Raw genomic sequence first — 15,534 nt, forward strand, 5'->3', positions numbered from 1 at the left:
AATAGGAGTCACCACTAACAGAACAGCTGCTATTATACAGTACAATTCGTATTACTGACAATTCCACAAATCAGCAGCGCTTTGATGGCTGTTAGTGTTATGCAATATCATTACAAGAAGCTGTAATAAAGAAACTGTTGGCATACCAACACGGCTTATCGGATGTAAACAAACTTTACGCGGGATCGGTTAAAATAAACTTTAAGCGGGATATAAGCTAATACACAAACACTTTATAGCTTTCCATCTCTTTGCTGTGAAACTCCGGAAGATTTGCCGGAAGATGTGCAAATCGAATAAGAGTCCCAACCAATAAAACAGCTGCTTTTATACAGTACGTTTTGTATTGTTGCCAAATACACAAAACAGAAGCGCTTCGTAGCTGTTTAAAGAACACTCTTTCAGCTAGAAGCTGTGACGAAGAACCTGTTGGCACAACCACACAGCTTCTCAATGTAAACAATGGAATATTCCAACGAGGAATCGCGATGGAAATTCAAGAAGGTATTTCAAATGTATTGAAGAAGGTATCTTGGTTTAATTTTCGTGATAAATCCTTGAAGGAATTTCGGAAGGAGTTCTGAATAGATTTCGTAGCAAATCTTTGATTTAATTTTTCGGGAAAATCTCAACCTCTCCTGGAGGAGTTCTTGTGATCGCATGTTCCCACAGGACCGATGTTGGACAGCTTTGGAAAAAATAACTATATTAATCAAGTCCATTATTTGTTAACGTCTCATGGATTGTTTCGGATAAAATCACACTCACGTTGCTTGATTGGCATTATTTGGCCTTTGTATTTGGTTACAGATTCTAATTTTGTTACGATAAACAACGAATAAAGAATAAACAAAAGCAAATAGGTATGTGAAAAAAAAAAACAGATGCACCATCACATTACTTAACCTAACCTATATTGGTATTAAATGTTTGAGTAATTACACCGACATGTTTGGAATATAGATATACAAATGTTTAACAATAGAATAAATTAGCAAAACCGGCATAGTAACATATTAGGGAGATACGTATTATTTGCGAGCAATCATTAATGATCTTGAAGTTACACGGAGCACATTTTATCTTTTTTTTAATCTAAATAATACGGTTTTTGTTTTGTAAAACCCCTCAAACAGCCATTCGTACTTTCTTTCTTTTGCTAGCAAATTGATTAATAATATTAAACAGTCAAAAAATTACGTTATAGGTACTAAATAGTGAATTGGAACAGAGTTTTGCTCATCTCTTACTTTTTTCGGAAAAAAAAATACTCTAATCTCTAATTCATGTATGGAGCGTCATAAAGCATTCCGTGCCTATTCGAGATTGATACTTTTTAGAGAACTTTTTTTAGATATAGAACATTTCTTACGTTATGCCGAATAAACTTGCGCTGTCCGTTTCCCGTAACTAGATAGTAAAACTAAATTAGGTAGTGATCAAAAATATCGATAGCTTTAACTTAGTATGCATAAATATAAATAAATTACGTGCAGTCATATGTGATGTGTGATTGCGGAATCTAATGATTGAAAAAACGTTTATATGAACTTCAGTGATGTTTAGTTCTATTGATTTTGTTTTTCAATCTTACGTACAACACGTAGCCTCTTTGTGATGTGTTTGTATTTTAAGTTTCATGTATATTCGAGGTTATGATTTCCCACGTTAAGTCACTGTTTATTGTGCTTGTGTACATTAACAAAAACCAGTTTAGATCAACCCAGTTTACCTAAGCATTCAGTTTCCTTTATAGCAAAACTTTGAAGATTCTGAGAGGATTTTGGTTTTGATGGAACAAAAAAAAAATCTTTGTTGGAACAGGGTGCCAGTATGAGTGATCCAATCATTGCTGAAAATCTCATTTCGACATATCTAGATTCAACCACTTACAGTTCATTTCAGAAGCTGAATCTGAAAATATGGTATATGAGAAACTTATGCATGCGGCCAGACCAGTTCTACAAAAAATCCGAATTTCTACTAGATTGATAATATGTGTGTATGTCTGGGGCAAACAAAAACCTTAAGCTGTTGGTTAACTTATAATGAAACAAAGCAGTTATTTCCATGAGAAAGACACAATACCTGGTGACAGAAAAGTAGGTGATTTTTTTGTGGTAACATCCGTGATGTTACAAGCCAAGAGTCAAGTTTTTACTTAAAGGTTCCCGATTCTGAAGTATGTAGGTATACAGGAGAGGAAACATTTATCATTAGGGGGGTCCACTTAACAGCGTAAACCGCTGATTAAAGTTTATTCTGATTAAACGTCGCGATCACCAAGGCAATCTTTGATTATTTCATTCGCTATTTCATGAAACATTTCAAATAAACGAAATTCATGGCTTACGCTGCAATTTAAACTGTTTAGTGAGTCCCCTTGTTGTGATTTTTGTGAATAAGTCGACAAATGTTGAATAATGTTGTAACGATGAAAAGATTCACTCTTTTAATAATTGCTTTTGTTTTTTTTGTAAGTGATGTTAATTTGATGCAAAAAATGTACGACTTCTTAAATGCGAGACCAACGAAACGAAGCTCACGCTAAGTGATGTGTGACATATTTCCCATTTTTAAAATAACCCTAGATTACTGACTAAAAAATAGCGTAAATGTGCTCAAATACCAAAAAAACGTGGATTCTACATTTTGTCCCAGTGCACTTATCACACTTCGAAATATCAGCACTGTGCATAGTTTCATTTGAACGAATACCACTAAACTTCCTTTAAAATGCAACATTTTACGCTTCGTAGGAATTCTGTTTTCTAATACTTCTCCCTTACACCATTAACTTAATATATAAATAACTTCACACGCGTTCCCATTCACTCAGAAATTCCCATATACAAATAAAAAACTAGAAAAACTCACCGCTCGCTTTGTAGACCCGCGGACAGTACTGCTCCGCCAGCACCCCGTACGCCACCCGAGAGCCCACCCGTACCTTGTGATCCTTGCTGAACTTGTTCCACACATGCACCACGATCGACCGGTTGACGGTGGCCAGCGCCTGCTCCAGCCAGCGTTCCTCGAAGAACTGCAGATAGTCATCGAAGTTGATCGCATAGAAGGCCTCCGGTGGATAGACGGTGAAGTGGCGGCACCGCTCCCGGGTCATCATCAGTGGCGCCTGGGTTTCGCAGATACGCTTCAGCACCCGGGTGATGACGCCCGGGCCGTTGTTGCCCCAGTCCTGGCCGTTGAAGTTCATCAGTAGGTCCCTGTTGGGAGAGATGACAAGGGGAAGCTTTTTTTAGGATATCTGTTTACTCAACTAAGAAAATGAAATCGCCAGATATTTCCAGGTTTTTGCAGGTTCTATAAGAATTCTAAGTACATACAAAAAAACTTTCAATTTTTTCATTACATTACGTAGTATACAGCATTTTTCACCTCGGAAATCAATTTTGTTCCAGTTTTAAGAAAAGTGGCTCACATCAGACATCTCCTTCTCGTCTCCATTCACAACTTTCGTCAATCTGTCTTTTTTGTAGCACGATTGCAAAATCAGCACGAGAATATTGCATGACAAATTTTGGTTATGATTCATGATTTTCGTTTTATTTGGTAAACAAAACTATTTCAACTTATTTCATTTGCATAATGAACCAGTTCAGAAAAAATAGCTATTATGCTATCAAAATGAGTTACATAAAATAGAAATTATGATGATGAATTGCATAGTTAACTCATAAAAAGTACTGTAAAACTGCTATACGAAATTTGGTGGACGCCTGCTTTGTTTCTCTGGTTTAATTTTTTGTAATTCATTCACTCCCTGGAGTACCCCTGGGGGCACATAGGGCCAACGTAAAATATCTCCATCCTAGGCGGCTGCTCGCTCTAGCTTTGATCTGGGCCTACATCAGATTCCTATCGACTTCCCTGATTTCCGCCACGAACCCCTGGGTTTGCTTCTGCTGCGATGTCCTGCCGGATTCCAATCCAGCGCTTGCAGATTTCGTCTCCACCATTTCGTTAGTGTGTATCCAACCCACCTCCATTTATGTTCTCGAATTTCAGTTGATATTGGTTGCTGATGGCATCGTCGATTGGGGTTCGGGATCCTGTTGTTAGGCCACCGGGCCACCATGTTCCGCTGGCTTACAGCAACACGATGGAACTAGAAACTCAAATTTTGGTGCGTTGATTGATCTGATTAATCATTATTAAGATCGATCTCCATATATTCCGTTAACTCGCAAAGTCGCATCTATATTCTCCCGTAGGGTGCGGGCACCGGTTTTAGCCAGTCTAAGAGAAATCATTTTTATAAAAATAACCAACAATCCTATGAAAACAACCAATGCGTCAAATGAGAGGTTTACTTTATAAAAAATGCAGAAATCAAGCTAATACTTGATTTTTGTATTAAAAATGGCACTGGCCAAAATAGAAGTATTGTCGCAGTTTTGGCCATATTCTCAACTTTGGTTTATATTTTGGCCAATCACGTGTACTTCTTATTGGAGTGGCTAAATTAGAAGCACCCTGGCCAAAATAGACATATGAGAGCTGATTTTTAAGATTTTTTTTTATTCTAATTTTTAATCAAAATGTATGGTTTTCACAGCTTTAATTATTATATTACATTAGAATCTACTAATGAAAAATAAATATATGCCGATTTAGATCGTAACAGGCTGAATACCGCACTATGACCAAAACTCCGGGCTGGCCAAAACTGAAGCTTCTACCCTATGGGATTTAGAAACACTGTAACTGTTCGCAGTTCAGTGTGGACAGTACGACGTTTGCCGGGACAGCTACTCATTTATAAAAAGGACGAAAATGAGCGGTCCAAGGTGGCTGCCTTGTGGAACTCCTGGCGGTATATCAAAGATATTGGATTTAGCACCATGTACGCGAAGTCACGGAAGATTTTAGATACTGGATGATCCAATGAGGCAATCCAAGGCGATTTAGTTTATCTGGTATCCTCTGTAAGGTATACCGGGGCAAGTTGAAAAACGAAGTTTTGAAATAGATTTCAATACAATTTGGAAATTTATCCTCCGCTAAAAGATGGTTTCAATCAAAAACTATGTGTTATGACGATCAAACTATTTGCTATCATTAGAAAACATCATGTTAACCCGCTGTTTCATCTGGCCCCACGCGTTTCAACTTGCCCCGGTGTACCTTACATTTATACTAGGGTGCGGGCACCGGTTTAAGCCAGTCTAAGGGAAATCATTTTTATAAAAATAATCAATAACCCAAGAAACAATTTTTGCTTTAAACATTTCCTCAAAGCAACGTTATTAAACTGGAAGTCGTATTATATTTGAATAATTTTGAAATAAAACTGTTCTTCAACTCTTGTTCGCCCAAAAATTCAACGTCAACTGTTCTATAAGCACGATGAAATTAATGTTTATCCAATGATCGTACATCTGTTGTGAAACTCTTGTTCAACGTTAGAACCATCAGCAGTTTACACAAATATCATAAACTTTTCTTCACAGTTTTTCAAACGATGTTGTATGATGCTATTTGTTTACTCATTTAAGAATGGTTTTAGAAACCGTTATTGTGCACTAGAAGCATATCGCATAATAACAAGTTTTCTTCGATATTTATTCCACCATAATACAATCTAAACATGCTGGAGCCGTGATACAACTTACGAAATTTATTTCTATTTATAGATATGATTTTATAATTGCTACAAAAACGATTCTTAAACGTTTCTTCAACATCATGTTACATCATGTAACAATAAAATGAGAAAATGATTTAACTTTCAACATTTCTGCATTTGTGTCTGGAATAGCTCTCTCTGATTATGTACCGCCAACATCTTTATTTTAATTAATTTTATGGGACAAATCACATCAATAGAAAGACTCGAACTCTGGATCTTTGGGTTCACACTCGTCTGCATCCGCTCTGCTTCAATCCGAATTACATGAATCTGCAGATTTAAAGCAGTATATAAATACTCAATTTCTGAGTCCAATGCATTACCGTACATATGCTGCTTAAACATTGCTTACATATTTTATTCAACTAATTGTCTTCATAAACATTGAAGTTGATCAATGTTTGAATAATTGTAACCGCAACGTTTAATAATAAGGCATGCATGCTAATTATTTTGCTAGTCTGTCAGTAATTCACGGTGTTGTGTTGTAAGATTGGTATCGCTTCGAACTTTTTTTTTTTATTTGAACGTTCAAATAAGTGAACTTTATTTATTTTCACTGCTCCTGTTTTGTGTCGGGAGGAGAATGTGTAAAACTTCGGGAGGAGAATGTGTATATCTCCAGGCAGCTTTAAGATATGGACATAAGGAAGATAAGCCCGGTTTGACCGGTGGCAACAAAGTGGATAGAGTAGATTGTCAATACCAAACAGAGGAGCCGCCCAGAAGCCGCCCAGGATCCACTTCAGCTGCTTTTTCTGGTGTTTTTGTTACCGATTTTGCTGCCGTGAGCGTGTAGTGTAAAAGGTAAGTCAGAATGTTTTTAAAAGTGTGAAGAGTGTGATATTTAGAGCTGCTGCAAGAAGTTTGTTTGGTCTTCAAGCTTGTAGCCGCGTTTGCTCTCTTTAGCAGGGTGGCCACTCAACTCGGTAAAATAAATTCCCGGTTATTTCCCGGTTTTTCCCGGTACCTAAAAAAAATTTCCCGGTTTTCTAGAAATTGATTTATATGGTTAAATCGGAACACTGATATTGCTATTTTCTATTTTCTCACTTTTCTGATTTTGTAAACAGTTTAACCTTACTGGAAGCGCCCAAGTGAAGTAGACTTTTGGCTCAATTGATCGCGTTCTAGGAGGTTGACAGTTTATGGCGGCTATAATAAATTTTACATTTATATATTTTTTTGAATTCCCCAACAACATAACACCATAACTGTTCAATTTTATGCTTTAAGCTTGAACTGTTTAACGCTCAAAATTACATAAAAACACTTGAATGCGATTTTTTTGTACCAGAAGTTCTTTTGTTATGTGCAAGTTATCAACATTCAAAATTCAGAAAACGTTAGTAAAATCTCGAACAAAGCGAAAACTAAATCATGCCTAACAATTAGAAGCGAATGAGCCCTGCTATTAGAGCATCTTTGGTAGAAAAACAAAATCCAATATAGGCCACATTTAGTAAGAAGCCCATATTTTCTCTAGTCTTAAAAACTTAAAATATTTCTCAAGATAGTATTTTCGGAATTTTATACATATTAGATATGCTCTATTCAAAGTTAGGGTAGAAATTTCTAATAGAAATCTCAAATGAAATTAAAAAAAAATCCAATCAATTTCTCGAGAATCTAATGGAGTAATCCCTGGGAGATTATTCGAAAAATCCCTTGAAGAAACTTATAAAGATAATCTGGAATGTAAAAACTGTTTGTGGAATCTCTGGAATAATTATTAAAGGATTCTTTGATAATGTTCACTGTTGAGATGCTTGACAGTGTACTAATGAAAGAGGGACTCCTGAAGAAATCCATGGGAGGATTCAAATAGGTAAAATATAGTTGGAATTCCCAAATAAATTACTCCAACAGTATTTGACGAAAAGCATGTAAAATCTTTAAGAACGTCTTTAGAAATTATTTATAATTTTACAAATAATTTTCTTGAAAAAAAGGAAAATATTGGTAAAATTGCTTGATATGGTTGAATTGTTTTGGAAAAGTTACTTGTAAGACGTTTCAAGAAATCCCTGGGAAAATATCTTGCTAAATCTCTTAATGAATGTTTGGAGAAATCTATAGGAGAATCTGCGAAGAAAACCTTGGTTTATCATCAAGAGAAATGTTAGGCAATCTGAAAGAATCGATTGTATACTATCTAAAGAACATGTCCAACATGGAATACTGGGAAAAATGTTATGAAATTCTTGAAGACGATCGATTTAACAGAATTTCTTATATTTAATATGGCAATATTTTTTCTGTAATGATACAATACACTGACTGTCCTACCTGTAGGACTAGTATACTACACTACCCAGGACACATTATTTAAAGTTTTCCATTTATACCTTAGTTTTTTCAAAAACAATTGAAATTCTCTACAACAGTTTCATTAATAAAGTCCAAGATTCAAAATCAAAATTTAAGAAAAATCTAAAATAAATCTTATGATTAAGTTTTGAACTCTGCATCTAGTATCTGCGATATAGTATCTTTAGATTACAAAAATATTAATCATGTTTAAGAAAAAATAATGATTCTCATGTAGATGCAATAGAAATTATTATCCTGGACCTTCAATTTTAAGGGTGGTTTATGTTCTAAGCAAATTCCCGATTTTTTCCCGGTTTTTCCCGGTTGTTTGCGATTCCCGGGTAATTCCCGGTTTTCCCGGAATTCCCGGTTGAGTGGCCACCCTGTCTTTAGGCTCCTAATCAGCAATCGTGTTTACAAAAAGGGGCAGGGTGAACAACGATAATTAAGTGACACAGTACCACTGCTAATCAACATTGCTTGAATAAAAGTGTAACATTTGTATTAAAGAAACATGGTAATATCTTGTTGTTAAGCTATATCAGTGTAGTTGAATAAAATGATCAAGCAAAAGTTGTTTAACTTTAAATAGGCTACTTGTTTAATTGAAGATCTTATGTGGAATAACGGCATCTAATACGTTGGAAGCAGCTTGTATTCTATCATTATTAGAGCACTATTGAACAGATGATGTGAATACTTAAGCAACTGTTTTTAAACTTTTATACCATTGGTTATTCAAGGAGCAGAAATATGTTTAACTAACGTGCAGTTTCCACTGCATGAAACATTCATTCGCCATTTTGTTAAACATAAACTCTTGTACAACTGTCGGCGCCTTTGTAGCACATTTAATCAACTGACATGCTTATTAATGATTTTGAATTGTTACTTGGGCAGTGACGAAAACTTTTTATTACCCGTTGTCGTTAGTGATTCTGCTTCAAGCTCAGCTGACTATTAACAAACCTGCTTCCAGAACACTTTTGGGACGCTTCCAAATCCCTACTAGATTTCTTCCAGAATTCTTTTGGGATGCTTCCAGAATGCTTCTGTGATGTTTTTAGAATCCTTCTTACAGATGCTTACAGTTTTTTTTCCTTTGGAATGCTTCCCAAGTTCTTATGGTATACTTCCAGATTCCATCTAGGATACTTTAAAAATCATTATGAGTTACTTTCAGAATTGATCTAGGCTACTCCAAGAATCATCCTGGGATGCTTCCCGATTTATTTTGGAACGCTTCCACAATTCTTCTGGGATTATTTTAGAATCCTTCTGGAATGCTTGCAGATTCCTTAAGGTATGCTTCAAGAATCCATCAGGGATGCTTCCTCAATTCTTCCAGGATACCTCCAGATTCTTTCTGGGATGCTCCCAGAATCCTTCTGAGTTGCTTTCGGAATTCTTTCAGGTTGCTCCCAGAATCTTTCTGGAATGTATAGTTTCCTTTTGGGACACTTCCCGAGTTTTTCGGGGATATTACCAGATTCCTTATTGAATGCTTCCAGAATTCTTCTGGGATGCTTGCAGATTTCTTCAGGTATGGTTCCAGAATCTATCCGGAATGCTTTCTGAATTATTCAAGGTTACTCGTAGCATTTTTCAGGGATGCTTCCAGATTTCTTTTGGGAGGCTTCCCGAGTTCTTCAGGGATACTTTCATATTCTTCCTGAGGTGTTTCCAGTATTTTTCTGGAATTATTACAGATTTTTTTCTGGGATGCTTCTAGGTTCCTCCAGAATCTTTCTGAGTTGCTTTTAGAATCTTTCTAGGATGCTTCCAGTTTTTAAATAATGCTTCCTGAGTTCTTCTGGGATTCTTCCAGATTCCTTCTGGGATGCTTTCCAAATTTTTCTGGGATGCTTCCAGATTTCTTTTGGGATGCTTGTGCAATCCCTATAGGATGCAGATAAGTTCTAAAAAACTTTCTGGAATGCTTCCAGAATACTTCAGAATCCTTCTGGGATTCTTGCAAAATACTTCTGGGATGCTTTCAGAATACTTCTAGCGTATTCTGTAATCCTTTTTTTTTAATTTCTTTTTATTCGTGAATTTTAACTTAGGCTAATTCTTCACACTTCTGTAATCCTAATTTATTTTATTATTTTTGAGTTAGGGGAAATTGTGTATTTTCGGCAGTTTTGTTCTTTTCGTCATGGGGGGTTTATTGGAAGCTGTTGAACTCAGAGATGGCCACAAATCCTTCCCAACCAAGCTGAATTATATGACCAAGTTTCAGGAAATTTGGCCGACAAAAACCCCTCCTGACGAAGAGAACAAACTTGCCGATAATACGTTCGTTATTAGGACATTTGGCATAAGGACTTTTGCTTTAAAGCTGGTTTTAGTTAATAATGAGCTACATGAAGTCAGGTATCAGGTATCAGTAGGTCGGTTCCAGAGGCACGTTCTCCTCCATTTGGGAAATTTGTGCTATCGCCATGAACACGAGCCTATTTATCATTTACCTGAGGGAGAAGGAATGGACGAGACGGTATTAAAGAATGTTAATCCGATAATACACTATGCATCAGTGTTAAACATCTCGTGTTGGTAATGTTCAGTCTGTGCAGCCTCTGGCTGAAGACGGTGTAATGACTTTATTTTTTAATTTCTCGCGATACAATAAACATATAAGGGGATGATCTTCTGGAAAGAATCATTTCCTGAAACTGCAGTGCTTGCCTCGATGAAGAACAGTCTACGTACAAAAGAAGGCAAATTCCTCTTTCGGAAAATATCAAATTTTACGCTGTTTCGGGCCTAATATAACACACCACTAAGCGTGCCTTCTTTTCATTGAAGGCTGTTCTTCAATCTTTTCTTAGGAGAATATGTAGTTATATCAAATTTGCATTATGCAAACGTACCAGACCCGTATTTTCCTCATTCAAGAAATATGTTGCAAAATATTTATCGAATAAATTACGGTCAAATACCAATTGGAAGCAATAACCCTTGCTGCGATAACAACTATGTTAGTAGCCACGACATTAATTTTGGGTTCGTGTTCTTCTAATTGAGAAGCGCTCCCTTGTGTTGGAATGTGGGTAAATGTCGATATGTTTTGTGGCCAAATCTAATGGGATTTATCCACCACATTTACTACGACACAGGTAAGATGAACTGAACAAATGAAAAAATAATGTGAAAGAATTTTTTTTTAACCCCAGGTGGGCCCGTGTATACCTAATAAAAATTGAAAACTAACCAATCATTTGAAGCGAGTGCTCATGTGAAAGATTATCGCCTTCTTATCGGTATGCATTAGGCAATTGCTATAAATTGTACATTGTCAAGAGTTATATGAACCCCTTCGACTTATACGGTGTGGATAAGATAACCAAAGTTAAGATGTACCAAATAGCAACACATAATGCCGTAATATCACTTGAACGGTAATTGAAATGCTTGAAAACGCGTCGCTCATGGTAGCTAACAAATATGAGTCCTCATGCTGTACTGAAAACAAGTGGGCTAATAATAGAGAATTCCAGCTGTATGCTTTGAACATAGTTTGAAAAGCTTTAATAGCTTCAACATTCTTTTCGTACCACCCGATTGCTAAAAAAGGTTCAATATTTCCACCTACCTGACGCACATTTCCGCCAGCTCGTGCCCCCGTCCGTCGGGCTCAAAATTCATGACTCCGGCTGCCACCCATCGTGCCGATTCCGCCCCGGCATAGTTCGGTTCCATGTCGTTAAACGATTTCAGTACCACCACGTCCAGATCCAGATAGGTACCGCCGTACTTGAACAGCGTCAGATAGCGCATTATGTCCGACAGGTGCGAGTTCATGTACTTGGACCGGAAGATTTCACCGCTTCGCATCCAATCCTCCAGCGGCGTATGCTGGGCGTAGGTGGACAGGTTCACGTACCTCAAGTTGATGTTTGGGTATGCGTGCAGAGCGTCCAACAGCGGGAGGGCACTCCTGTTCCGGAATCCTACCGGGGAGGCAAACAGGACGAACGCATTCCAGTCCGGATTCATCCGGGCAGCCGATTCGATGGCACAAGCTTGGCGGGCGTTTAGCTTGATCACGCCATCCGCCGAACAGGACGTTTCGTGGAAGAAGATATTCCGTCCGTGTTTCGGCTGTTTGTGCGACTTTTGGACGTCTTCCAGCACCCGGAACGGATCTGGGAACTCCCGGGCGAAGCAGTTCTCGTGTGGACGCTGACTTTCGATCGAGTACATTATGTACAGCATGGCAATCAGCAGGCCAAGCGATATGTATACCCGCCGTCGAATTTTGCCACTGGCATGGAACGGATTGATGGAAACCATTTTCCGAGAGCTTCATCAACCAACTAAAGCAGCTTAAAATGTAGAACGTGGGGGATAAGCAACGAACTTATACGCGGTCCGTTTATGAGATTCGCAAAAGAGAGATAAGATAATCGAATGCTGAGCTGTGCTGTGCGTTGGTTCCGGCAGCGGATTGGGCGGCAGCCAGAGTTCGGGTACTAACACTGACGACGAATTACGTCGACGGCGACGACGTCGGATGATTTATCGCCCTTATCAGCACCGTTGGTTAACACTAGCATGATAGTTGCACTTATGGGTGACGGAGTAGATTAACGTAGCTGGCACATACACTGAAAGATCTGATAAAACTGATAAGAACGCGTTATCTGTAGGAACCACCAAGCACGAGATCAATGTTTGTATGCAAAGTTTGAGAATCTGCTGTTTATTTTTTGTAGAGCTATGTTTATTGTTTACATTTTATTTGTCAAAAGAGAGGTGAATAAAAAGGTGAGTATACTGATTTGGCTGCGGTAACATTGGTGGTGAGTATGGATTATAATGGTTCGTGTCGGAGATGCAAGTTCGCAGCCAACGACACACATAAAAAAAGTTGCACTACACTCATGCCGTTTTTCTTTATTATCCAGTTCCAACCTGGGTTGGAACTGGATCAGATCACAGTTTCAACCCCAACCCGACTTCGGTTTCGCTTGTACTAAAGTTTGTTTGACGTTGTTTGTTTATACATTTCCCGCCAATCCAGTTCCAACCCAGGTTAAAAAAGAAAAACGGCATCAGAAATAAAAGTATACACGGAATTACTATTATTTATGCATTTTGTATCCGCATCTCTCTCACTCTCTTTTTGTTTTCATACTATCTGCCGTTTAGCCTGGGTTGAAGAGAAAGTGTTTCGTCAACCCAGGCGAAGCACCAGATAGCATCAAAACAGAAAGAGAGTGAGAGAGATGCGGATACAAAATGCATAAATAATAGTAATTCCACAGAGAACAGACATCCAACTCCTGTTCTAAAACTGTGTAAGGAATTTAACGGTCTTTTGAAATCGGCAACACAAGTGGCAATAGCGTGGCGCTGCAATTTCCCATACTAATTTTATTCACCACTTGAAATGTTTCAATTCACCACTGACTGTGGCAATATGGTGTTTGGCGGCGTTAGTGTTGTCATCGTGCATTGGTTTGTAACCTCACTCAAGTGAAGATTCAAATCCTTACACAACTTTCTGGATGAAATTTGTTCTTGCCTGGATGTCTGTTCTCTGTGGTAATTCCGTGTATACTTTTATTTCTGAGTGTACTTTTGAGTTATTATCCTAGCACAGAGAACACACATCCATAGACAAACAGACGTAACACTTGCGAAATTTCCATCGACCACGTTTTTAACGATCATTTTAAATTTTCATAGTTGTGGCTTTCACAACCAGAGGCGCGCGCATCGTTTATCCACAGACAAACAGACGTAGCACTTGGATCAAATTGCGATAAAAATCATCGTCACGAAAACATAATCGCCCTATGCTAACCAGGCTGTGTTACGCAAAGCACTCAGTAGGTGGCAGTAGTGAGCAAACGTCAAACAGGAGCAATAACGATGCGAGCACCGTGACCGAGCGATTTGCGAACTACAAAATATTTGAACTAACCGTTAAAAAGGGTAACGATGAGAAGTGAGTAGAGTGAGACGTCTGTTTGTCTGTGGTTTATCTATGCGTTTGACTTTTCACACTAGTGCCTTCTGTTGACGATATTGCACAACACAGTGATTCGTGCAACTTTTCCACCAGGTGATGGTAGTGTGAACCACAGAGAACAGACATCCAAGTCCAATTCCGAAGCTGTGTAAGGAATTTAACGGCCATTTGAAATCGGCAACACAAGTGGCAATAGCGTGGCGCTGCAATCGGTTAACTTCCCATATTAATTTAATTCACCACTTGAAATGTTCACCACTGACTGTGGCAATATGGTGTTTGGTGGCGTTAGTGTTGTCATCGTGTATTGGTTTGCAACCTTACTCAAGTAAAGATTCAAATCCTTACACAACTTTCCGATTGAAATTTGTTCTAGCCTGGATGTCTGTTCTCTGTGAATAAACTATGGTCCACTGCACGAATTTCTGCTGGCCGGCTTATTCCCACAGAAAATTTGACGTTTGAGCGGTGCCGACACCGCTCAAACGTTAAATTTCGTGTGACAGTAAGCAGGTCAGCAGAAATTCGTGCAGTGATCCATAGAGGACGAAAACGTGCCGGGTATCTATCTGTCAAACTACATACTTTTTCGCGTTGACACTTATATCCCTGCCTATCTCCGCCAGCAAGAGATGTCGCGGCGGCGACGCCAGCGACATTCTTCCTCTATAGTTTTTTAGCTCTAAAAATTGTTCAAATCAATCTTTTTAGAATTTTCTTGACACTCTCCGTACCGTTGTATGTACGTGTCTGTCTGGGTTAAGGAATTTAACGATCATTTGAAATAGCAACACAAATAGCAACATGATGATGGCGCTGTTTATTCACCACTGACTAGCAACATGCTGCTTAGGCACAGAGAATAGACATCCAGGCTATAGATAGTAGAGTAAACCACAGAGAACAGACATCCAAGTCTAGTTCCGAAGCTGTGTAAGGAATTTAACGGCCATTTGAAATCGGCAACACAAGTGGCAATAGCATGGCGCTGCAATCGGTTGATTTCCCATACTAATTTAATTCACCACTTGAAATGTTTCAATTCACCACTGACTGTGGCAATATGGTGTTTGGCGGCGTTAGTGTTATCATCGCGTATTGGTTTGCAACCTTACTCAAGTAAAGATTCAAATCCTTACACAACTTTCCGAATGAAATTTGTTCTAGCCTGGGTGTCTGTTCTCTGTGTTAGTACACGCTAAGATCAGTTTACCTATTCTTCTAAAATATGGGTAAATTTTATTCAAATTTGCGTCAGCTTTACGCAAATATGGGTAAATAAAGCTCATATTTTGGAAAAGTGCACAACCGCATTTATAGGTAATATTAACCCATATTTGGGTGACAATTACTCATATTTGTGTCCACATTACCCATATTTGAGTTCTGTTTACCTATATTTGAGTATCATTCACGCATATTTGCGGTTGTGCACTTCTTGGAAAAAAGGTAAAATGATCTTAGCGTGTACTCTCTTCGTGTATTGGTTTGCAACCTTACTCAAGTAAAGATTCAAATCCTTACACAGCTTTCCAAATGAAATTTGTTCTAGCCTGGATGTCTGTTCTCTGTGGTCTGGGTTAAGGAA

The 15,534-nt window shown here is 38.1% G+C and overlaps 1 protein-coding gene across 1 annotated transcript; it reads right to left on the minus strand.

Moving 5' to 3' along the window:
• Positions 1–773: 773 nt before the first annotated feature.
• On the minus strand, positions 774–12,688 carry LOC109402519 (lactosylceramide 4-alpha-galactosyltransferase). The gene is made up of 2 exons (XM_029864182.2): positions 11,562–12,688; positions 774–3,227 (listed from the first exon to the last, which is right to left on the minus strand). Exons 1-2 carry the CDS (start codon positions 12,260–12,262, stop codon positions 2,864–2,866), a joined length of 1,065 nt encoding a protein of 354 aa, XP_029720042.1. The 5' UTR covers positions 12,263–12,688; the 3' UTR covers positions 774–2,863.
• Between the last annotated feature and the right edge of the window lie 2,846 nt (positions 12,689–15,534).

The sequence above is a fragment of the Aedes albopictus genome, chromosome 2, assembly GCF_035046485.1.
Source record: "Aedes albopictus strain Foshan chromosome 2, AalbF5, whole genome shotgun sequence".
NCBI lineage: Eukaryota > Metazoa > Arthropoda > Insecta > Diptera > Culicidae > Aedes > Aedes albopictus.

What these genes read in the sequence shown, in the direction of transcription:
- LOC109402519 (XM_029864182.2), bottom strand. Translation starts at nt 12,262, where the DNA reads ATGGTTTCCATCAATCCGTTCCATGCCAGTGGCAAAATTCGACGGCGG. An exon ending in CTGGCGGAAATGTGCGTCAG is followed by an intron (nt 3,228 to 11,561) that starts GTAGGTGGAAAT and finishes CTCTCCCAACAG; the next exon opens with GGACCTACTGATGAACTTCA.